This window comes from Musca vetustissima, unplaced genomic scaffold, assembly GCF_032173495.1.
Source record: "Musca vetustissima isolate MV318-11 ecotype Yass unplaced genomic scaffold, APGP_CSIRO_Mvet_v1 utg4377, whole genome shotgun sequence".
Lineage (NCBI taxonomy): Eukaryota > Metazoa > Arthropoda > Insecta > Diptera > Muscidae > Musca > Musca vetustissima.
In genome coordinates, this window is record NW_026883600.1 from 278,086 (window position 1) to 304,754 (window position 26,669).

Consider the following 26,669-nt stretch of genomic DNA (forward strand, 5'->3'; position numbering starts at 1 on the left):
CTGCACGCACAGACTATTTATTTCCTTGACACCCGAAACAACCAACCAACAATCATCTTGGCAATTTTGGTGGCATTCTGACACGGACACATGCACACAGAGACACACACAGACACACCACTTTGTTTAAGAGGCCACCAGCCGAATAAAGCAAGCAAGCAACCAACCATCCACCCACCTCTCTGAAACCGGAAAACCAAAATACAAAACTGCTATTGTGTGCTATCTGATTCCCAGGTGTATTGCAAATCAAAAAATCATGCCAACAGGAATCACAGAACCCAAAATCGAATAGCCACCCCCTTACCCTGCAGAAAAATTAAGGAAAATCGAAATTTGGCAAAAACAAAAAGAAACCAAGGAGGAAAACCCCTCCAAAAAATTTGCAAAAAGAGAATCCTACAAAACGATATTGATGATTTCAGGGCATTGGCGGTCTTTTGCTAAGGACCCTTGAGTACCAAAAATCAAGCAGCAACACCCTGGCAATCAGAGTCAATCATTTAACTGTTTTCAGTTGCGAATTCTCAAGGGGTTCCCGTACTGCAGACAAAGAACAAATGAAAGGGAATACAAAAACAAATGTTTCCAAAATTTTCATACATATTTCCGATTCGTAATAGCTGGTGGTTTTCCATACAAAGCTGGAATTCTTCCCTTTCCCCTTTTTTCGATGCAAAATAAAAAAAAAAACTGTTAATAAGTTTTGTCAAGTTTTCCTTCGCCCTTGTCCTCCTCTTTTTTTTTTTTGATTATGTCCTTTGTTGTTGTAGTCGATTTTTTTTTATCCTTGTATTGTGTCCTTGATTACAAATGTCTTTGTTAGAGGGGGAATTATGCGCCAATGCTTTACTGACAGGGTTGGATGTTGGCTTCCAGCTTCGAGGTTTCCTGCCAGTATTGAATGGCGGATTCTTTGGATGATGTTTCGGCTGCTGATGATGATGTACAAATAAAAGCATTTTGGGGAAATTGTCTTAAAGCAGCGGATATTTGGAAAACAAGCAAGGCAAAAGGGTTGACGATACCCCCAGCAAAAATATTTGAAGTTAGGGGGTGGGGGGGAGGTTGTCTTCGCAGAAAGTTTCCATCCATTTAAAGGGTTAATTTGCTAAACCATAGAAATACTTGTTTGCTGTTTTCCGTTATTGAATACATTTGTTAAGGAATTCAGTAACATCAACCCACTTCCCCCTCATCTACTCTCTACCATACTACCATCCCCTCTCCCTCCAAAATCTCTCCCCCATGACCTCCGCTTTTATCATTCATTTAAATGATTTTCCAACGCCCTCAGTGTACATAACTATGGCCAAAATGTCTATACATTTTCGAGTACCGAACCGATCAGGAAAGGGGTGTGGGGGCGTAAGGGTTAAACGGAAATATTTTGTTGTGGCTTGTGGTTCGTTCGATCGTGCGTGCGTTCATTTAAAGCTCTTTTAAAAAAATGTTGATAAAATTTAGTTTTATGACTTTAATGAAATTATCGTCTAACCTCCCCCAGCCCCCAAAAACACCCTCCTTGGCGAACCCTTGCTTTGTCTACTACATTTCCATAATCCGTGTCCCCCCCAAAGAATAATTTCTTGCTTCAGTTATGCACACATAGCTAGAGAGATAGTTGGATAGATAGTTATATAATCAAGTTTATTGATACCATTTAAAGAGATAAGGAATAGAATTATTATCTAGAAAGATAAAGGGGTTAGAGAAGAACAATTTAATCTACTTTTAGGGGAGGACGAAATGAATACCAATAAAATTTTATAACACTTTAAAATATACACATTTTCAAATTTCCAAAAAAAAAAATAAATAAATAAAAAAATCATGACATACTTTAAGGTAACTCAAAAAAAATATTTTTATAAAAAAATATTGCATACTTTTGGGTGTCATAAAAATATTTTTTATTTAAGGCTTATTTTTGTGCACAAGAAAATATTTTTTTTTTAATTTAAGAAAAAAAATTCATGGCATACTTTAAGGTTACACTAAAAATAATTTTATAAAAAATATTGCATACTTTTGGATGTCATAAAAATATTTCTTTTATGAAGCCTATTTTTATGCACAAGAAAATATTTTTTTTTTTAAATTCATACAAATATTTTAGGTGAAAAAAAATTAAAAGAAAAAAAATCGATAGCATACTTTTGGGTAACACAAAAAATATTTTTATAAAAAAAGATTGCATACTTTTGGATGTCATAAAAATATTTTTTATGAAGCTTATTTTTGTGCACAAGAAAATATTTTTTTTTAATTCATAAAAATATTTTAGGTGAAAAAATTAAAAAAAAAAACATGGCATACTTTTGGTTATCACAAAAAAATATATTGTTATAAAAAAGATTGCTTACTTTTGAGTGTCATAAAAATATTATTTTATGAAGCCTATTTTTAAGCACAAGAAAATATTTTTTTTTAAATTCATACAATTATGTTAGGGGCCTTGGAAAAAATATTATAAAATTTATGGCATACTTTTAGGCAGTTCCAAAATATTTTTTTTACAATTACAGGGTATATTTAGGCAACAATTACAATAACATATTAAAATAAACACTTTTAAAAAATTTTAATATTCGCAGCACACTTTTAGGTAACATAAAAAAATAATTTCAAAAAATTTAAAGCATACTTTTGGGCACCATAAAATGAATTTCTAATTTGTATGCATAAGAAAATATTTTTAAAAATGTATACAAATGTTTTATATGCCTCCAAAAATATTTATAAAATTCATAGCATACTTTTGGGTAAAACCAAAAAAAAAAAATGTTTTCAAAATTATTTAAAGAATACTTTTTGAGTACTATCAGACTTATTTAATTTTTATAAGAATGCTCAGCTATTTCTAAAAAATTATACAAATGTTTTAGATGCCTGTAAATTTTTTTTTATCAAATTTCTGGCATACTATTAGGCAGCATACAAAAATATATTTCAAAATTATAGAATATATTTAGGCAACAAGAATGACAATAAAATTTCGCAACATTTTAAAATAAACAATACTAAACAATTTGAAATTCATAGCACACTTTAAGGTAACACCAAAAATATTTTTACAAAAAATTGTTGCATACTTTTGGGTGACATAAAAATTTTTTGAATCTAAAAAAATGTTAGACATTAGAAAATATTTTAAAAAATGTATAAACATGTTTTAGATGCCTCAGAAAATTTTAATAAATATTACTGGCATACTTTTAGGCAGCTTAAAATAGTTTTTTTTTATATTAAAGAACACATTTAGGCACCAAAAAGTATTTTTTAAATATAAAAAAAAATATTGTTAGGTTGCAAAAAATATAACAAAAAATATATACAATATTTTTTTTGTTTTTAAAACAAAAATTATGGTATATTTTTGGGCATTTTTTAAATTTAGAGAATATTTTTAGGCGTAGAAAATAATTTTAAAAATTGTATTATAATTTTAGGCGTCATTAAATTCTATAAAATCTTTGTAGAAACAATTTTCGGTGCTCCAAAAGAATTTTTTTAAATTGTTGGCCTAATTTTAGGCACCAATAAAATATTCAAAAATTTTTTAAAGCATACATTTAGGTACTTAGAACATTGAAATTCATCAAATTTTAATTTCCTAGGAAATATTTTATAAAAATTGTTAAGTTATTTAAGCACGAATTTGAAAATTTGAAATTGTTTTAAAATTATGGGGCATACTTTTAGGCTAGAATAAATATCTCTTAAATTAATTTAAGGACATTTTAATATACATGGAACTGATATATTTTTTTAATGATAAATCGTGTACTTTAAAAATTTAGTCTTTTAAATAATTTTTTCATATTTTTTTCTTGACGGCAAAGAAAATAACTTTTTTCTTCACTAGCCTTAGAAAAATTGTTTTCGCCATTGTTTTCAAACGCTAGGAAAAATTCCTTAAGAATATTTTTCTTCATTTTTCCCATCTAACTTATTTAGCGTAAATAGTTTTTCACCTTTTTTCATTCATTTTCTGCTTCCTTTTATTTATAAATAAATAAACTCCGACCTCTTCACTAACACCCTTTTTGGCATATTTTTGTTGCATACTTTTAGATGCTTGAAGAGAATTTTTCCGAGTGTTTTTTTCTTCCACAACATTTTGTTGTCTCTGTTCGCAAATATTTCACCTGATTTTTTGTTTGGCCTCTGAACAAGTTTAACGCATTCATTTGTTAAGAAGGAAAGAAATTTTTCCCCTTGCAGCATGGCATATCTTAAGGAGTTTATTGCGTGAGACAGGGCAACAAAGGTAGGGAAGGAGAGATGGAGGGGAAGAGAAACAAAAATTCAGTTTTGCCTTAAGGCAAAAACTGTCACTCAGGCTTCAGTTTTGAGGCAGAAAAAAAAATACCGACCAACAATGCTGTCATGTCCCAAGTAGAACAAAGCCAAAGAAAAGCATGAGGTTAATGAAGTAACAAAGAAATAATAAGAATAAAATGAAAAGGAAAAACCAAAATAAATATGGAATGACAAGAAAATGTGCAAACGTGTTAATAAACTTGGGGAATATTTTATTCCGATTTTTTTTTTTGGAAGAAAATTTAAGGAATTTCCAAGAATTCTAAAAACACGTGGAATATCACGCCCAGAAGTATGCAATTTAAAAAGGAGTAAATTGACATTTTTTGTTTGGTAAAATTGTAGAGCATACTTTTGGGGATGACATTTTAAAAATGCGAATTTAAGTAATTTCCAAAAAAAAAAAAAAATATTGAACGGCCTAATTGAATAGTTTTTTTATTTATTAAAAATCATAGCATATCCCTGAGGCGCAGTAAAGAAAAATTGTATTGCATACCTTTAAGGCTTGCATTTTTTAGAAAATATGAAATTTGGTGTTGATAATTGCTATTTTTTTTGAAAATTTTTTTCCTTTCAAAAATCACAGCATACTTTTAGGCCAATTTTAATTAATAATCATTGCATACCTTTGAGGCGTTATTTTTTTTAGAAATTATGAAATATTGTGTTGTTAACTGCTATTTTTTTTTGAAATTTTTTTTCCTTTCAAAAATCACAGCATACTTTTAGGCCAATTTTAATTAATAATCATTATTAGCCATTATCAGGAGAGTGAGTTAAGAAATTTGCTTTTCCACCAAAAACAAAAAATAATTGATGATATTTTGAATGAACTTTCAGAACAAAAATTCTGTTAAGTAATTTTCGTAATGTGAAAAGTTTTCAAAAAAAAAAAAAAACAGAAAAATCGCCAAATTTTTTTTTTGGCGTAAACTTTTTGACTTCAATTGCATTTTGCAATCAAGCCTTTAACATGATGTGCGACCATTCATTTTTTCTCCTCATTTTTATTTTTAAAGGAAAATCCATTAAAGTTCATAAAGTTGCATTATTTTTCTTGTTGCTATTATTTCCCGAAAAATGTGCTGAAACATTAATGAGCCATAAGTAGATGAAGATGATGTGCGGCAGTGGATTTATTTGCTTGGATCCCAGTTCATTTGACTTGAGATACCAAAATGCAAAAAAAAAAAAACGGCTAAAGTTGTCTTGAGTTTTCTTGAGAGTGTTATGGGAATGCATTCTCTTCTTCGAATTCTCCTACGAACGAAAAATATGAAAAATGAATATTCCCAAAACCATTTGACTAATTGAAAATAATTGTAGATTTTTTTGGGAGGCTAGGGGTTCCTGGAAGAGAAGGGGAGGGGCTGAAGGTGAAGAACATATTATATTGATGCTAATAATTATCAAGGATTTTCCTACAATTATTTTTCATATAAGTTTTGGTAAAGAAAGTTAGATTTTAATGAAAAACATTTTTTGAAGCATACTTTTAGGTAGTACACAGAAAAAATTGCGTATGTACGAATTTTAAGACATGGCATATAATGAGAATAGTTTGCTGAGTAGTTTTCAAGGTTGAAATGTTAGAAAAAATCAGAAAAAATGTTTTTTGAAGCATACTTTTAGGCAATGTATGGGCAAAAATGTTGATATACGAATTGTAAGACATGGAATATAAGGAAAATAGGTTGTTCACCACCTCAAGGTTGAATTGTTAATGAAATTTTAAGAAAACATAAAAAAAACTATTTTTGAAGCATACTTTCAGGCACTGTGTAGAAAAGTTTTTTATGTAAGAATTGTAAGACATGACATATGAGAAGACTAGTTTGCTTAACAGTTTCGAGGTTAAATTATTATTTAAATGCTAATAAAAAATTGTGGTTAAAAAATTTGTGGAGCATACTTTTAGGCATTGTGTAGGAAAATTTTCATAAATGAAGTTTAATACATGGTATATGAGAATATTAGGTTGCTTAATAGTTTCCAAGTTGAAAAACCATTTAAATTTAAAAAAACTGGGTTTCAACTATTTTTAATGTATAATTTTAGGCAATGTGTAGGAAAATTTTCATAAATATGACATGGTATATGAGAATATAAGGTTGCTTAATAGTTTCCAGGTTGATAAGTCATTTAAATTAAAAACAAACTGGGGCTCAAAAAATTTTTGAAGCATACTTTTAGGGGATTGTGGTCAAAACAAATTTTTGAAGCATACTTTTAGGCATTGTGTAGGAAAATTTTCATAAATGAATTTTAAGACATGGTATATGAGAATATTAGGTTGAGGTTGATAACTCATTTAAATTTAAAAAAATGGGGCTCAAAAAATTTGTTTGAAGCATACTTTTAGGCGATAATGACCCAAAAAAATTATAAGCCTACTTTTAGGCATTGTGTAGAAAAAATGTTCATTAGTGAATTTTAAGACATTGTTGCTTAATAGTTGCCAGGTTGAACAGTCATTTGAATTAACAAAAAAAAAAAAAAATTAATAAACTGGGGCTGAAAAAAATTTTTGATGCATACTTGTAGGCAATGTTTAGAAACTTTTTTATATAAAAAATTTGAGACATGTTATTTGAGATGACTAGGTTACTCAAAAATTGCAAAGCTGAATTGTTATGGAAATTTTTATAAAAAAAATCACATGTCATTAAAAAAGATTTTTTTGAAGCCTACTTTTGGGCAATGTCTATGGAAATTTTTTTTAGAAATTATTTATATAGGGGAAATTTTTCCCCTTTAAGATATTTTTGTGGAAATTTTCCCCTTTAGACTTTTTTTGGGAAATTTCAGTTTTTAGACATCAATTATGAAAAAATAACGATTCTGAAATGAAAATGATGATTTTTTGGGACATATTTATTCTGGGGAAAAATTTCCCCTTTAAGCTATTTTTTGGGGAAATTTTTCCCTAAAGATTTTTTTTTTGAAAATTTCAATTTTTAGACATCAATTGTGAGAAATAATGATTCTAAAATGAAAATTGTGACTTTTAGGGACATATATATTGTGGGGAAAATTTTCCCCTTTAACATATTTTTGGGGAAATTTTTCCCTCAATTTTTTTATTTAAACATTTCACTTTTTGATCATCAATTATGAGAAATTGCGATTCTAAAATGAAAATTATGACTTTTTGGGACATATTTATTATGGGGAAAATTTTCCCCTTTAAAGATTCGAATTCGAAGACATGTCATATGGGAAGACTAGTTTGCTTAATAGAGCTCAGGTTGAATATTTATGTAAATTTAAATAGAAAAATCGTTGAGGATCGAAAAAAACAATTTTTGAAGCATACATTTAGGCGAAGTGTTGAAAAAATTTTGTTGCAAGACTCCTAAGACAATATAAAAACGAATTTTGTTTTCTCCCTAGCCTTAAGATTGCATAGATATTGACATTTTAAACAAAAGAAAAAAATTTGGCATGCTTTCAGGATTATTTCAAATATTTTTTAAAGTATACTTTTAGGCAAAAAATCAAATCGAAAGAAAAAAGGGTTAAATGAACTATAATGAGCCTAAATTAACTGGATGGATGGATTAAAAATGAAATTTTAATAAAAAACACAGATTATAACGAAAAAATAATTTTTGGTGTAGCATACTTTTGGGCTGACAAAATTTATTTTCACATCCATTTCAAGCGATTTTTTTTTTGATTTTAAATATTTTTAATGATTTTGTTTTTAATGATTTTAAATATAATATTGAAGACTTACAAAATAATATGCACAACATTTTATACACAAATTGCATTGCCTACTTTCAGGAGAATTTTTACCATGCAAATTTGTTGCATACTTATGGGCTGAATTTGTTTTCTCATTAGAATTTTAATGGATTTCTAGTCATAATCTTAATTTCGAAATGTTTTGCCATGATGTCTTAAAATGTAAAATATTTTATACACCAATTCCATTGTCTACTTTAAGGGATATTGCATTTCAGGGATGTTTTTAAGCAAAAATGTTGCCTACTTATGGGCTAACAATTTTTCTATTCTAACTTTAGGCGATTTTTAGTCACAATTTTTTTAATTTCTTAAAGCTGTGCTATGTTATCATAAAATTTAAAATATTTCTAACACCAATTCCATTGCCTATTTTCAGGGGTACTCTGTTTCCCTCCCTTTTTTTCTTGATTATTACAATAATTTGCAAATTTTCACATATAGTCAAAAACCGAAAACGAAAAAATGGTTTCAAAACTAATAAAATGTAAATTTATGTGCATATTTCGTTATTGCGAAAATTCTGTAAAAGCAGCGGGGATTTTTTTTAAAATAAAAATGGCCCCATTTGCAGGGCAGAGCCACAAAAAAACCGAACAAAATTATCATCAACAAAATGGAGTTATTTAAAGTTTGTTTTTCTCTTTTATTTTCACATTGCATTTTTATTGATATTAACAGCAAATGTACAATAAATGTTTGATATGTATTTGTTGTTGTTGTATTGCTGTTATTATTGTACATTAAATTTAATTTAAATAAATGGTTGGAATTTTTTGGCGCAATACAACGAAAAAATATATATATAAATATGGACAATGAAGTTATGATTGAAGTTGTGCTTGTTTTTCGTTTGTGCTGGACTTTTGCAATCAATCAATGATGAAGTTTGGAAAAAATTAATAAAAAAAATCGGCAACCAAAAAACCTTTAATTTATCAAATATATATTTGATTTTGTTTAATAGGTAAAAAACCAGCAGATAATTTGAGAGTGACTTATTTTTGTTTTTATGTGTGTGCGTGTGGTGAAAAATCAAATAATGCCTTTCGGATATGCCTTGATATGTTGTTGGTATTTATAAAAGTTAAAGCCTTCTAGGCTTTATCATTTATAATATAAGTTAAATTTAAATGTTAGTATTTAAAATTAAAATACTATTAAATTATTATTTGGGGAAAATAAATAAATTTGGTGGAAATTTTTGCCTTTGGAATATTTTTTTTATTATAAATTAATTGTTTTTTAATGAAAAAAATTAAAAATTGTGGTATTTTTTGAAATAAAAAATTTGGGGAAATTTTTCCCTTTTCGAAAAATTATGGGGAAATTTTTCCCTTCGAAAACAAATTTTCGCTTTGGAATATTTTTTTATTATAAATTAATTATTTTTAATGAGAAAACTAAAAATTGAGGTATTTTTTGAAAAAAATCTTTTTTGGGGAAAATTTTCCCTTTTCAAAAAAATTATGGGGAAAATGTTTCCCTTTGACATTTTCTTTAAAAAATTAATTTTTTCCACCAAAAACGAAATTTTTGTTTTTTTTTTTAATAAAAAACCATTTCAGGGAAATTTTTCACTTTTCGAAACTTGTGGGGAAAATTTTCACTTTTCGAAAAATTGTGGGGAAAATTTTCCCTATTGACATTTTTGAACTTATGTTTTAATTTTTAGCGTCAACTATGACAATTTTGTTGTAAGAAAATAAAACTTTGATGCTTTAGTGAAATTTCGAAAATGGCGAATATTTACCCTATTAATATATTTTGGGTGAAATTTTTCCCTTTGGTGATTTTTTTCGAGAGATTGAAATCTACAATCATCAACCATCATCAAACTATGACTCAGAAAATTATTGTGTGGACTTTTTTGGGAAATTTTATGGTTAGTAAAAATATTTCACTTTCCCTTTTTTATGACGAAAACAAATTATACCGTCGTTTAAAAGGGAAAAATTTTCAAAAAAAAAAAATAATAAATAAATAAATAAATATTCCCAAAATAGTATTTTTCTTTTCATTTCAGAATCGTATTGATCATAATTAATGCAAAAAAAAAATGGAGAAAAAAATCCTTACAATTACGACTCTCAAATGAAAATAATGACTTTGTGGTAAAATTATATTTTTGCGGGAATTTTTCCCCTCAAAATATTTCTCGGGATAGGGGAATTTTTTTATTTAAAAACTAAAATTTTTTATCATAAATTATGATTCTAGAATGAAAATTATGATTTTTATGGAAATATTTTTTCTGGGGAAATTTTTCCCCTTTATGATATTTTTGGGAAAAATTTTCCCTTCAGACTTTTTTTTTTGGAAATTTCAATTTTTAGACATCAATTGAGAAAAATTATGATTCTCAAATGAAAATTATGACTTTTTGGGGCATATTTATTCTGGGGAAAATTTTCACCCCTCTTTATATATTTCTGGGGAAATTTTTCCCTTAAGACTTTTTTTTTTTTTGGAAATTTCAATTTTTAGACATTAATTGTGAAGAATTATGATTCTGAAATGAAAATTATGACTTTTTGGGAAACTAAAACAAAATTTTTCTATAATGAAAATTAGGACTTTTTGGGACATATTTATTCTGGGGAAAATTTTCCCCTTTAAGATATTTTTGGGGAAATTTTTCCCTTCAGACTTTTGTTTGGAAATTTCAATTTTTAGTCATCAATTGGGAAAAATTATGATTCCGAAATGAAAATTATGACTTTTTGGAACATATTTATTCTGGGGAAAATTTTCACCCCTCTTTATATATTTCTGGGGAAATTTTTCCCTTAAGACTTTTTTTTTGGAAATTTAAATTTTTAGTTATCAATTGGGAAAAATTATGATTCTGAAATGAAAATTATGACTTTTTGGGAAACTATTTACATAGGCAAAATTTTTCTATAATGAAAATTATGACTTTTTGAGACATATTTATTCTGGGGAAAATTTTCCCCTTTAAGATATTTTTGGGGAAAATTTTCCCTTCAGATTTTTTTTTTTGGAAATTTTAATTTTTAATGATCAATTATGAAAAAATAACGATTCTGAAATGAAAATGATGAATTTTTGGGACATATTTATTCTGGGGAAAAATTTCCCCTTTAAGCTATTTTTTGGGGAAATTTTTCCCTAAAGATTTTTTTGAAAATTTCAATTTTTAGACATCAATTGTGAAAAATTATAATTCTAAATATAAAAATTATGAGTTTTAGAGACATATTTATTCTAGGGAAAATTTTCCCCTTTGTGATATTTTTGGGGAAAATTTTCCCCTAGGATTTTTTTTTTGGAAATTTCAAGTTTTAGATATCTATTGTGAAAAATTATGATTCTGAAATGAAAATTGTGACTTTTAGGGACATATATATTGTGGGGAAAATTTCCCCTTTAACATATTTTTGGGGAAATTTTTCCCTCAATTTTTTTTATTTAAAAATTTCACTTTTTGATCATCAATTATGAGAAATTGCGATTCTAAAATGAAAATTATGACTTTTTGGGACATATTTATTATGGGGAAAATTTTCCCCTTTAAAAAAATTTTGGGGAAAATTTTCACTTAAGATTTTTTTTTTGAAACTAAAATTTTTAGACATCATTTGTGAAAAATTACGATTCTCAAATGGTTTTATTACGATTTTTAAGTAAATTGTATTTGGTGAAATTTTTCCCCTTTTTAATTTTTTTGGGGAAAATTTCCCTTTGAACATTTTTTGAAAATTGTTCATTTTTAATCATCAATTGTGAAAAATTATGAATCTGAAATGAAAAATATGACTTTTACAATAGTAGAAGTGTTGGGGAAAAATTTCCCTTTTTAATTTTTTTGGGGAAAAATTTCCCTTAAGACTTTTTTTTGGAAATTTCAAGTTTTAGACATCAATTATGAAAAATTACGATTCTCAAATGATTTCATTATGATTTTTAAAGAAATTAATTTTGGGGAAAATTTTCCCCCTTTTTAATTTTTTTGGGGAAATTTTTCCCTTTGAACTTTTTTTTTGAAAATTTTTCATTTTCAATCATCAATTTTAAATTGCCTAAAAGTAGGCAATACAATTTTGTTGTTTTGCTATTTTTCAAAGGCATTTACATTCCCTTTCAGCCTCAAGAACAACACATTTTTGACCTTCTGCAATTCTTTGTTCCCTACATGATCTTAATGATTTCCCTTTGATAGATAAACCCCCACAAGATATGTTTTAATTTTCCTGCAATCGTCTTCTCATATGAACAACAACAACAAAAACCAACTTTCATTTCATATTTCCATTTGGCCTCAAAACTAAATTGTGCCCTTATCTCCAGCAAACAAACAACAACAACAATCGAAAAGTTGCCACAAATTATACAAGGTTTCTTTTCATTTGCCGCTGACCTTTTTTTTCCTGCAAATCTGGCCTCTATTTTTTCTTTCTTCCTATGTGGGAGAGTGTGTGGGTTTGTGCCCCAAAACAATAATAATAATAGTAGATATGTAGTGAGAAGCCAAAACGGAGAAGAAGGCGATGAGAAAAAAGGATTTCCTCCGAAGAATCCAAATAGGAAAATCATAAAGTTTACACAAAAGTTTTACAGAGAAAAAATGAGAGGGAAAGTAGGGGAAAGGCGGGGACGAAGAGGAGAAAACTGCAAAAAAAGGAAACCTAATGAAGAATATCCCAACCAACATATGTGCCATATTTCTTTGTAAATTATGCGCATAATATATGTGGCTGTGTGTGTGTGGGTGAGTGGTTGTTGTCTAGGACATTGAGGGGAAGAAAAAACCTGACATCAAAGGTCCAAGGATGAATGTTGTTTTTTTGTAGAGGGTGAAAATCACATATGAAATGATTTGAAAATGTAGAATTTAAAATTAAAAAATATAAAAAATATTTTTTCTGTTAGCCTAAAAGTAGGCACTGGAATTTATTTTACAGTTAGAATCCTAAAAGTATGCACCATAGTATTATTTTTTAAAGCTTCCTAGGCTTTTATATAGTTTTTTAATACCCATAGCCATTGTAGGAATTATTTTATTTTCCCCTCCCCCTAAAAGTATGCACTGCATTTAAGCCTTTTTGTAAAAAATATTTTATTCCAATTAAAGTAACACCTTTTCAAAATGTTTCTATTTATGTGTGTCTGTGCAAATATTTTTCTATGCCTCCCCCTGCCTGTAACAAAAATATTCAAAACAACATAAATGTTTTTTTATGTGCATACTTTTAGGCTATGTATGGAAAATTGGGCGAAAATCACATGCATTTGTTTTCGGGGGAAAATGGAAACTCAAAAGAATTGTTCAATAGAAAAATAGAAAATATAACAACAAAAAAACAGAATTTATATGGAAATTCTTATTGATTTGTTGTTATTGTTGTCCAGAGAGAGGGAGAGAGTTACCCACAGGGCTATCAGAGAATAAAAAACATTCAAATTGTAAAATTGCTGGCAAATATTTTGCATAGAAGTAGCCATTGGCGTTTAGTAGAAAAAAATTTATTTGTCCAAAACAAAACAGAACAGGAATAAAAAAATATTGATTTCCCTTTAACTTCGATTTCTATTTCTAAATGACTCCCAAAAAAAATATTGAGAAAAACAATATTGTGAAAAAATGAAAAAATATCTTGTTTACTTACTTAAATTACCGCTGGGAATGTATACGTTGCCCGAGGGTGTACGCACCAGACATGATGGCTCAAAATCGACACCCAAATCATTTGGATTGGCTGCGACTAAACGACCATTATTCATGCGACTCATTGTGGGATTTCTAGGTGGTACATCTGGTGGTGCCGTAGGCGTAACTCCTTCGAGAAGGAAGCCTAAAAAGGAGAGAAAGAGGAAGGGGAGAAAAAAAAACAATGTGAGTATAATGAGAATATTTAGATAGGGGTTAGAAATAAATAAAAATATATAATTTAAAATACAAAAAAATATTTTTCGAACGCCTAAAAGTATGCTTCAAATGTTAAAAATATTCTATATTGCCTAAAAGATTAAAAAAACTTAGGCAATTTTTAAAAGCATATGGTTTGGATTTTTAACGATTTTTTTAAATATTTTTAAACCAAATAATGTAATTGGAAAATAAAAATATACTTCAAACGCCAACAAGTATGTTGCAAAATTTTTAATTTTTTTAATTTATTATTAACATTAATTATTTAATTTATTATTAAATTGAAAAATTGTATTTTTGGATTTGTTATAATAGTTTGACAAATATAATTAATAATTGTTTTAAAAATATTTTATATTGCCTAAAAGTATGCTTTAAAATATTAAAAAATCACAGACATTTTTTAATAGCATTTGGTTAGGGGCTTCAACGATTTTTTTTAAATATTTTGTAACCAAAAAATTTAATCAAACATTAAAATATTTTTCGAATGCCTAAAAGTATGCTGCAAAATTTTGATTTTTTTAATTTATTATTAACTTAATTTATTACATTTATTATTAAATAAACAATTCTTTTATAACAGTTTTTCAACTAATAATAATCATTACTATAAAAAATATATTTTCTTGTGCCTAAAAGTATGCTGCAATTTGTCAAAAAGGTATGTAGAAATGTTTTTTAAAACTTTTCGTTGAGATCTTCTATGAGTTTTTTTTTTTTTAAATTATTTGTAATTACAAACAGAATTTTTAACGCCTAAAAATATGCTACAAATTTTTTATTAGCTTTAATTATTTAAATTTATTATTAAATTAAAAAATTATTTTTTTACTTTTTATAATAGCTTGCCAAATAATATTAATCATTATTAAAAAAATATATTTTATTGTGCCTAAAAGTATGCTTTAAAAATTCAAAAAAAATATAGGCAATAATTAAAAGCATTTGGTTCAGGTCTTCCATGATTCTTTAGAATATTTTGTAATAAAAAATGTATATATATTCCCAAAAAATATATTTCTAAACACAAAAGGAATTTCTAATGCCTAAAAATATGCTACAATTTTTTATTAACTGTTTTTAATTAAATTTTGTACTTAATTATTAAAAAAATGTTTTTTTATTTTTTATAGTTTGCCAATAATAGTAATCGATATTAAAAAATATATTTTATTGTGCCTAAAAGTATGCTGTAAAATTCGAAAAAAATATAGGCAGTTATTAAAAACATTTGGTTTAGGGTTTTCTTGAATTTTTGGATTATTTTTTTTTAATCCAGAGAATTAATTTCTAAATATAAAAATAGTTTGCCAATTAATATTTATCATTATTATAAAAATTATATTTTATTGTGCCTAAAAGTATGCTGCATAATTCCAAAAAAAATTAGACAATTTTTTTTCCATGATTTTTTAGAATATTTTGAAATCCAAAAAAATATATATTCCAAAACAATATATTTCTGATCAAAAAATTATTTTAACGCCTAAAAATATGCTGCAAATTTGAAAAATATTTTTTTTCATTTTTTGCAAGAATACAAATTTGTAAAAATTAGTTTTTTAATATTTTAATTAATAATTTTGTTAATGTTGAAGGAAAAGCAAACAATTTATTTTTTTCAACTGCCTAAAAGTCTGCTACAAAAATTAAATTTTATTTTAAAAAATTTCAAAAATATTTTTTTTGTAAATCTGCCCTAATTTCATTTATTTATTAATAGAATACAAAATTTTATATGTATAACAATAAAATAGTTAAAATTTTCAACTGCCTAAAAATATGCTACAAAAATTAAATTTTTTTTTGTTATAAAACTTCAAAAAATATTTATTTCATAAATCTGCTAAAATACTATAAATTCATTACTAAAATATCAATTAAAAAAATTAACAAAAAATAAATTTTAAAAAAATTGAATGTTGCCTAAAAGTATGCTTTACAATGATAGAAAAAAAATAATTCAACCTTTAAAAAATTTACAACCTATTTAAATAGATATTTTTCCCAATTTTTTGCCTCCATTCGATTTCCATTTAGCTCTTTAAGCTTCTTGCTTCTCACCCCAAGCCTTCTCACCTCCTTCTTCTTGATTTCCCTCTTCCCATTCCCCCCTTCCCCCTCCTCCATCCTTTCCATTGGTCCACCTAATTAACTGTGCAAATTTTTTGTTTGTGCTGTGTGCATGAATTAGCAAATTGTTTGCATAACAGATGTCATCAAAGGCTAATTCACAAATGAAATGAAATTTTAATATTTTGCCCCTTAGGGTATGCTATAAAAATTATGAAATTAACACTTTTATATGCAAACATATAGATGACTAAGTAAATTCTATTAAAATATTCACACACACATACATGGCTCAAAATTATTACAACTAAATTAATAAGTAATTAGAAATTGCAAACAAAAAATCGAATTTAAACGCCCTTAAGTAGGCTTTAATAAATAATCGAAAATATTTTATATTTAATAAGAAAATAAAAATTGTTGGGAAATTAAAAAAAAATAAATTTATTGAATAAAAATTAAATTAACTACAAAATTAAATCTGAGCACATACACACAAATACACATTTGAGTTTATGTATGTGTGTGCTTATTTTTGTGTATATATGTGTCCCTGTGTGTGTGTGTGTTTCCAAGTATTGCAATTGCTGTCAATTTCAAGTAGTATGTCAATATTTGGCGACCACTACATCAACAGTAACATAACAGCAATAATAACAACAACAACAGCCACAATATTTCATACAGGAAAAATACATTAGTTGCCCAGTTTACCACTACCATTGCAATCAAAGTTACACACACACTAACATACATAACTCTCAACTTTCTATACCAACAAAGATCAATCTGTAATATAAACATAGATGTTGTTGTTGTGTTGTGTTGAGTGTTGGCCCAATATAAATATAGCTGTTACAAAATGTCCATGTGAGTGAGTGTGTGTGTATATGTGTGAGTTTGTGTTGTGTATGTGCCTATGTCTCTATGTATATGCCCCAAAAGTTAGAGATTTCATTTACAATAATGAAATGCCAATATTTAGTGCACAGAGGAAAAAATCAAACAGCAAGTCAAACAATAAAGTCAAAGCACTCAAATTCACCCACTTTGACTTTGTAGCCAGTCAACTGACTGACTGAATGACTGGCTGGGTGGCTGACTGGTTGGTTGGGTGAATGACTGCACAGCCTGACTGACTGACTGATTGGTTGGTTAGTTCGATGGCCGGTTGGTTGGACTGGCTGGGCTGGCTGTCCTGTTTGATTCTCGATTGATTGGTTATGTTTGGTATTTTTGGCACTCACACAAACACACACACACACATACACTTTTTTCGGAAAAAAAATCAACAGAAAATCAAAAAAAAAACTTGGTATGCAATTTTAACTAGCAACATTTTTGTTTGACGCTTGACTGAACTTTCTGATGATTGCAAAGGCAAGAACAACAACCAAGAGTCCACAAAAAAGAATAACAAAACCAACAACTACATATAAACCTCATTGGTGCAGCTGCACTTCGGAGAGAGCAGGTTGTTCCCCTGGCAAAAATTTTCTACAAATTGCCAATATGCCGGGGTTTTTTTTTCTCTCGATGCAATACAAATTTTTGTCCAGTCACCAAAGTAACCAATGCCTGAAGGGGTTCCATGGACAAAACATTTTTTTCCAAAAAAAAAATTTTTTAAATACGATTTACTCAGCTAAGGACATGGGAGTTCATTTACGCTTGGTCCAGAATTATTTTTATTTTCCAATTTCAAAATTTTTTAGCCTATAATTTTTTATTCGACTTTTTTTACCTTTCAGAAAATTTTTGAAAAAATTATTTGGCTCAAGGACGAAATTGGGAAAAATCGGTTCAGGTAAATGGTGTACCAAAGTCTCTATACATCTTTCGAATTGCACGAAATTTGGCACAGCGTAATGAATAAGGTCTAGTATGATGTGTGTTAAATTTCGTGAAAATCGGTTCAGATTTAGATATAGCTTCGGTATATATTTTCGTCCAAGTTAAGGTAAATTGTGTACCAAAGTCCCTATATATGTTTTGATTTCCACGAAATTTGGTATAGCATACTGAATTAAGTCTAGAATGATGTGTGTTAAGCTTCCTGAAAATCGGTCCAGCTTTAGATATAACTCCCATATATATTTTCGTCCGATATAATGTAAATGGTGCACCAAAGTCCCTTAACATATTTCGATTTGCACGAAATTTGGCACAGCGTAATGAATAAGGTCTAGAATGATTTGTGCAAAGTTTCGTGAAAATCGGTCAGATTTATATACAGCTCCCATATATCGCTTAGCCCGATTTAAGGAAAATGGTGTACCAAAGTCCCTGTATATTTTTCGATTTGCACGAAATTTGGCACAGCGTAATGAATAAGGTCTAGAATAATGTGTGTTAAGTTTCCTGAAAATCGGATCAGATTTAGATATAGCTCCCATATATATTTTCGTCCGATTTAAGGTAAATTGTGTACCAAGGGCCCTTAACATCTTTCGATTTCCACGAAATTTGGCACAGCATAATGAATTAGGTCTAGAATGATGTGTGCAAAGTTTCGTGAAAATCGGTTCAAATTTTTAAATTTTGTTGCCTACTTTTAGGTCGATTTTTTTTAAAAATTTTACTGAAAAAAATATTTTCTTTGCAAATTAGTTTCTATAACTTAATTATTTTTTATAGCTGCCTCAATAGAAACTATTTTGTAAAGCAAAAATTTTTTTTTGAAAATTTTGTTGCCTACTTTTAGATCGTTTTTTTAAATAAAAAATTTGTAGCCTATTTTAAGGAAGATTTTTTTTTTAATTTTTTTTTAATATCCATTTTGTTTTAATTAATAATTTAATATGCTTTTTGTTTTTTTTAATTGTAAAATTATTTTTTTAATTTTTATTGCCTACATTTGGGAGAATTATTATTACAATTTTTTGTTTCTTCTAAATTAATATTATAATAATATTGTCCATAAATTCCATTTTAATTTAAAAATATTGTTTTCAAATTTAATATTAATTAATTTAATTTTTTTTAAATTTTCTATTGCCTACATTTAGGGGAATATTTTTATCTTTTTTCCAAAATTAATATTGTCCATATATTCCATTCTAATTATTTCAAAAATTTAAATCAGTTAATCATTGGTTGGTTGGTTGGTTGGCGGCTGCTTGATGTCTATTTTATACCAAAAATGTATACATGTACATACATATATGTATATATAAAATACATACATATTTATATCACAAAAAAAAACACCCAACCACAAATATCAATTATGTTGATGGCAATTACAGTTGTTAATTTTAATTAGTAATGGAATGTCTAAAATGCTATGTAAATGGTTGTTGGTTTGGTTAGCTAGCTGATATATATGTGAGAACATGTGTGTGTGTGAGTGCAAACATATCTATCTCATAGATAACAATAATTGTAAAATTTTGTTGGTTGGTAAAAATATTGTGGTTGTTGTTTTTTTTTCGAGCATTGTTAAGGTGACATGTAATTAATGTAATTAAATGATAAAAATATATTGATGTTGGCAAAATGGGGAAAATGAAAAAAATAATGGGTATGGGCCCTAAAATGGGCAATAGAAAAAAATAGAAAATTTAATTTATTTAAAAAAAAATTATTTAAATTTAAATTTTTAGAGAATTTTTTTTTTTTTTTAAATAATATTTCAATAATTTTAAATTTTGCCCCAAAAGTTATTATTTTTTAATATTTTATAGGTAACACATTGATAATTTTTTTTAAATTTTTACTTTTTTTTAAATATTTTTCTTGCCCCCAAAATTTAGAATGTGCTTTAATTTTTATTGATCAAATTTTTTATTATTATCGCAATTCTCCTAAGTTCGAAATTTTTTATTACTCCCCAAAAGAAAATTCTCCCCAATTTTTATTCACATTTTAAAAACTCAACTCCTGAAAGTATGCTACACATTTTTTTTCAAACTTCTTTTTTTTAAATATTTTTGTCCCCAAAAATATGCTTTAATTTTTATTAATCAATTTTTTTTATTATTATCCTATTTCGTCTAAGTTCCACGCATTTTATTACTCCAAGATATAAAGTCAACTCCTAAAAGTATGCTACACATTTTAGTTTGATAATAAAATTCAAGGTAGCAAATGTTGTTTCTTGTTTTTTCCGAATCTTATCATTAAGGTAATTTTAACAAAATATTTTATTGCTTCAAAAAACAAAAAAAAAAAAAATAAATAATTTAACCAGAAAAAACCACAGAAATTTCTTATCATAAAGCAATTTTTTGAGCTCCTAAAATTATACCCTACAAAAAAAAAATTTGCAAGAGCAAGACAAAAAAATATAAAACATTTACAGCTGCCCGAGCAGGTACACATAATTTATGATATTTACTTAACTATTTAGTATGCAAAAGGTATAACAGTGGCCCACAAAAAAAAGAAATAGAAGAAGAAAGATCGGAATGCTGGCACCAAAAAAACATTAAGAACATGGCCAGCTGTACTCGCAGCATCGGCATCGGCATCAGCTGGTGTTGTATTTCTTTTTTCGGTATTGTTGGTGGAAAAATAAAAGTTAAACATTACTTTTTTAGCTTCTGCTTCTTCTTTTTTTGTTCGGTTCGTCGAAGTCTATGAAATTCCTCTGGTTGGCTTGGTTGGTTAGGTTGGGCGCCAAACTGTAAGCACGTGACTTTCATACATAAAATTGTTTCGTATGGCTGTATTGGTGTATATGTGTGTGTTTGTGTCTGAAAATATTATGTCTATGCTACCAAAAGGAATTTTATTTGGTTTTTGTTGTTGTTGTTGTTTCGTTTTACAACCACAAATCAAAAATCTAATAAAACAGACACTTTTTCACACACACACACACACTCATCCATTCTTTGGCATCAATATGACGTTGGGAATAAAAATAAAATAAAGAAAACTTTTTTCTGGCCATGTTAAACAATAATAAAGTTTATGTTATGGTTGACAGTTTGTTTTAATCATAATAAATCCGCAAATTATTTCCAAAACCAAAAAAAGAACAAAGTTTATTTGTCTTCTCCATTTTGACCCATAACAACAAAAACAACAATAATAATAAAATAAAAGGAACTGAACAGAAAAGAACAGCCATTCCAAAAAAGTAGAAAAAACTTTAATTCTGATGGTGTAATAGGAACCAAAGAAACTATATTAAGGCCACAACGCCCCCCAAAAGTAGGCAATACATATTTTATTTATTTCAGTTTATGAGAAAAAAAGTAAAACTTTTGTTTCTTTGGTGCGGCTAAATTGGATTTATAGGAGTCGAAGATGTTAAAAAGAAATTAGAAATTAAAAAAAAAAAATAAAATTAAAAAAACTTTACCTAAAAGTAGGCACCACATTTTGTTAATGTATATATTTTTGTAAATAAAAAAATATTTTTTTTTAAATTTTTTTATTTAAAAATAAAAATGTAAACAAATATTTTGAGAAAATTGTTAATTTAAAAAAACATGAACCTAAAAGTAGGCAACACATTTTGTTAATGCATATTTTTTTAAATTAAAAAATATTTTTTTATTTTTTTTTATTATTTGAAAATAAATATGTAAACACAAATATTTTGAGAAAAATTTTTAATTTTTTTTATTTAAAAATAAAAATGTAAACAAATATTTTGAGAAAATTGTAAATTAAAAAATGTGAGCCTAAAAGTAGGCAACAAATTTTGTTAGAATATATTTTTTTGTAAATAATTGTTTTTTAAATATTTCTATGTTAAATATAAATTTAAATTATGTCAAAAAAATTAAATAAGAAATTTTGTGCACATTAAAATGAATCTACACGTAAAAGTAGGCAACAGATTTGTTGTTCACATTTTTCCTTAAATATTTATTTTTATTTTTCCTTAAAAATAATAAATATTATATATGTATGAATGTATTTAAACTGTGGTACAAGGTATTATGTCTTTGTGCAAATGTTTGTAACAGGCAAAAGAAAACGAAGCAGACCCTTTTGAGAATATGCCTAAAATCACTTTCTAAGTCGATTTATGCATGTCCGTCCGTCTGTTGGTGTTAAATTGTAAACAAATTACAGGTCGCATTTATAATTCGAATTGGATGAAATTTGGCACAGCTCATTTATTTGGCCCAAGGACGAACCCTATTGAAATTGGGAAAAATCGGTTCAGATTTAGATATAGCTCCCATATATATTTTCGTCCGATTTTATGTAAATGGTACACCAAAGTCCCTATATATGTTTCGAATTGCACGAAATTTGGCATAGCGTACTGAATTAGTTCCAGAATAATGTGTGCCAATTTTCGAGAAAATCGATTCAGATTTAGATATAGCTCCCATATATCGTTTCGTCCGATTTAAGGTAAATTGTGCACCAAAGTGCCTATATATCTTTAGATTTGCACGAAATTTGGCATAGAGTACTGAATTAGGTCCAGAATGATGTGTGCCAAGTTTCGAGAAAATCGGTTCAGATTTAGATATAGCTCCCATATATAGGTTCGTCCGATTTTATGAAAATGGCGCACCAAAGTGCCTATATATCTTTCGATTTGCTCGAAATTTGGCATAGCTCACTTAATTGAGTCTAGAATGATGTGTGCCAAGTTTCGTGCAAATCGGTCCAGATTTAGATATAGCTCCCATATATAGTTTCGTCCGATTTAAGGTAAATTATGCACCAAAGTCCCTATATATCTTTCGATTTGCACGAAATTTTTCATAGCTCACTTAATTGAGTCTAGAATGATGTCTGCCAAGTTTCGTGAAAATCGGTCCAGATTTAGATATAGCTCCCATATATATAGGTTCGTCCGATTTTATGTGAATGGTGTACCAAAGACCCAATATGGTGCACTAAACTCCTCATGTCATTGTCAGATTGACATGAAATTTTGCACAATTTGAGAATAACGTAGTTGTGTTTTGTAGAATTACAGACACAGTCCAACGGACGTCCGATTGATATTTGTTTGAAATCGATTTACATATATAAGGATTACATATTTTAGTTCATCCAATGTCATAATAATGGTCCGAGGTCTGTTAGGATGCAACTGTTTAATATACGCATAGTGGTGAAGGGTATCATATATATTTTTAATAAATTTGTTTTTTTTTATTTTTAATAAAATCAAATGCTAGACTTTTTGTTCTAATTTAGTTTTAATTTTTTTTCTAATTTCATTCCCATAATTTGGGTGAAAACAAATCTTTTACTTCTTGGCGCCCTAAAAGTATGCCCCAAATTTTGTAATACCAAATGCTTACGGAGTGTGCTGGCCTTCCCAAAATTTTTTTTATTTGGCTTATATCTAGTTCTCCAGAGACGTTTTATTTTTATAATTGCAGCACAATGCCACAAGGAAAATAAAAATAAAAAAATATTATTAAAAAATATTTACAGCCTCCACTTGGCCTTATATATAAAAAACCCTCACACTCTCCCATTTCAAAATTATGTTTATGTGTGTGTGTGTGTTCTTTTTCTATGTAAATAAAAATAAAAAAATATATAAAATTTTTCTTAAGACATAATATTGCTATTTCTGAGAGTGTGTGTGTGTGTTCTAGTGTTTTGGCAAATAAAAATGTAAGACGTTTTTTTGTTGGCAACCCCTAAAAGTATGCCTTTCCAGAAAGAAACATTTTTTTCTTTTATTTCAGTTTGTTGGGGATTTTTTGTTTGATATTGCATTTGTTGTTGTTGTTTGTGTTTTGTTATTGGCATGCATTACTTGAAAAAAAACTACTTGAAATCCTCTGGAGAGAAAAAGGGCAGGCAGGCAGTCAGGCCGTTTCAGAAGGCCGTAACTAGAAAAAAAGAAATCAAGCCACATTTTTTACTTGAAACTTTATTTAGTTTTTTTGTTTGTTTTTATGTTATTGTTGTAGTTGTTGTTTCATTTTTCCTTGTCCATTGTTTTTTTGTTAATATTTGCTGGTTTCAAGTGGCTTGCTTTTGTTTTGCTTTTGTTTCTACTACTTTTGTTGCAATATAACTTTCTTTCATATTTTATGAGTCTCCAAAGAGTAGTAAAACCAAGCAATGTGGAGTATATTTTTTTTGGGGCGGATGGAGGGGTGCATTGGGGAGAAGATGGGACTAAGTGGTAGGCTATTATAGAGTGAGAGAAAAAAAATATTAAAACAGAAAACTAGAAGCCATACAAAGTGTAGTCGAAAGTTCTATGAACTTGAAAATTTAAGATTGGGTACTTTTTTGATATTTATTTAAAAAAAGTAAAGCCTACTTTTAGGTGTCAGAATAATTTTTTCTTGAAAAATGGACAATAAAAAAAAAGAAATATTTTTTTTTAAATGTCACAAAAATTGTATAAAAGTTGTAAATTGGGTGTTATTTAAATATTTAATAATTTGAAGTCTACTTTTAGGCGTTAAATTTAGTTTTCTTTAAAATAAGCCAAAAATCCAATCAAATACCATGAACTTGAAAGTCAATAGTTATGTATGTTTTTTTAATAGTAAAAATTTTTAAAGCCTACTTTTAGGTGTCAAATTTATTTTTTCTAAAAAAAATACCCCATAAAAATTTTATTATTATTATTTTTTATTTTGTAATTTTTTTTTCCATAAAAATTATTTTTTCCCATAAAGGCTTATTTTTATGTAAGTTTCTTTTATAATAAAAAAATTAAAGCCAATAGTTATGTATGTTTTTTAATAGTAAAAATTTTTAAAGTCTACTTTTAGGTGTCAAATAAATTTTTTTTGAAAAAAAAATTCCCATAAAAATGTTAGTATTATTTTTATTTTATTATGTTTGTTATTTTCTTCAATAAAAATTATTTTTGCCCATAATGGTTTAATTTAATAAGGTTTCATTTATAATAAAAAATTAAAGCCTACTTTTCGGCATCGAAATAATTATGGCTTTAAAAAAGAGCCACACAAAAAACTGAATAATTTTTTCCATTAGAAATATAATAACATTCTAGGAACTTCAAAGTATTAAAATGGGCGTATTTTCTTTTAATATTAAAAATGTTTGAAGCCTACTTTTAGGCGTCAAAATTATTTTTTCTTTAAAAAATAGCCAACAAAATTTAATAATTAGTTGCATTAAAATATAATAAAATTCCATGTACTTGAAAGTTTATATTTTTGTATGTTTTTTTTAAATATTAAAAAAAATCCAAAGCCTACTTTTAGGAGTCAAAATGATTTTTTTTTTTTCTTAAAAAATTGGCTACAAAATGTAATTATATTTCTCATAAAAATGTATATTTTTCTATAATATATATAAAATCTTTGTATATTTTAAAAGTTGAAAATATTGAAAAAATGTAAAGCACACTTCTAGGCGCCAAATTTATTTTTTTTTCTTGAAAAATAGGCAAATAATTTAAAAAAAAATATTTATATTAATAATATTTTAAAATTCTATGAACTTGAAAGATTATGCTGGTATAGCATTTTTATAAAATTTAAAGCCTACTTTTAGGGGTCAACAATTTTTTTTTTTCAAAATAAATAAAATTTTTATGAAAAGTAAAAAACCTGAAATCAAAATTGTGTTTTTTTCTTAATATTACAAAATCTGAAGTATACTTTTTCAAATTTATTTTTTCTGTGAAATTTAGCCACAAAATATAATTATTTTCCCATCAAAAAATATATAAAATTGTTATAAATTTTTTAACTTTAAAATTGAGTATTTTTGAAAAAATTGTAGCATACTTTCAGACGTAGTATTATTTTTTTCTTTTAAAAAAAAAAATTTAATTATCTCTTCCATCAAAAATATAAAAATTTTCAATATTTATTTTTGTGTATGTTTTATAAAATTTAAAGCCTACTTTAAGGGGTAAAAAAAATTTTGTTTTCATTAAAAAAACCCTGACATAATTTTTTTCCTGCGAATTTTCTTTCGCTGTGAAATTTACCACAAAATTTAATTATTTTTCCTACCAAAAAATATAAAAAATGTTATAAATTTTTAAAAATTAAAATTGGATATTTTTGAAAAAAATGAAGCATACTTTCAGGAGTAGAATTATTTTTTCTTTAAAAATAGCTCCAAAAATTACATTATTTTTTCCATCAAAAATAAAAAAGGATCTACGACGTTCATATTTATGATTGAGTATGTTTTATAAAATTTAAAGCCTACTTTTAAAGGTAAAAAAATAGTTTTTCATTAAAAAACCTCTTAAATAATTTTTTTCTTCCAGCGAGTTAATTTTATTACAAAAATCTATCCATGCAAATAATGTTTCTGCAATTTCACACCTCTCCATTTGCCCATTTTCACTTTCATGCGAATGGTTCAAATTAAAAAAAAAATGAAACAGAATTTTTTTCTATATTAAATTTTTAAATAAAAGTTCTATGAACTAAAATTTTTGTATAACATTTAAAGCCTACTTTTAGGGGTCAAAAATGTTTGTTTCCTTGAAAAATTCCCTAAAATATTTATTTTCTTCCTGCGAATTAATTTTATTACAAAAACCAGTCCATGGAAATGTTGTTGTAATTTCACACTTCGTATTTGCCAACTTTCACTTTCATGCGAACGTTTCAGGTTTTTTTTAGGTGTAAAAAAAATACCCAAAAATTTTAAAAATTAAAATTTTTATATATAAAAGTTCTGGTCTAAAAATTTTGTATTTTTTTTAACATTAAAAAATGAAGCCTACTTTTAG

At 27.0% G+C, this 26,669-nt stretch overlaps 1 protein-coding gene across 1 annotated transcript in view; it reads right to left on the bottom strand.

Moving 5' to 3' along the window:
* LOC133330514 (teneurin-m) overlaps positions 1–26,669 on the bottom strand; it is a 275,178-nt gene that overhangs the window by 75,216 nt on the left and 173,293 nt on the right. Inside the window, exon 2 of the mRNA XM_061538951.1 lies at positions 13,710–13,895. Coding sequence (XP_061394935.1) covers positions 13,710–13,833 — 124 coding nt within the window. The 5' untranslated portion in view covers positions 13,834–13,895. The remainder of the gene's footprint in view (positions 1–13,709; positions 13,896–26,669) is intronic.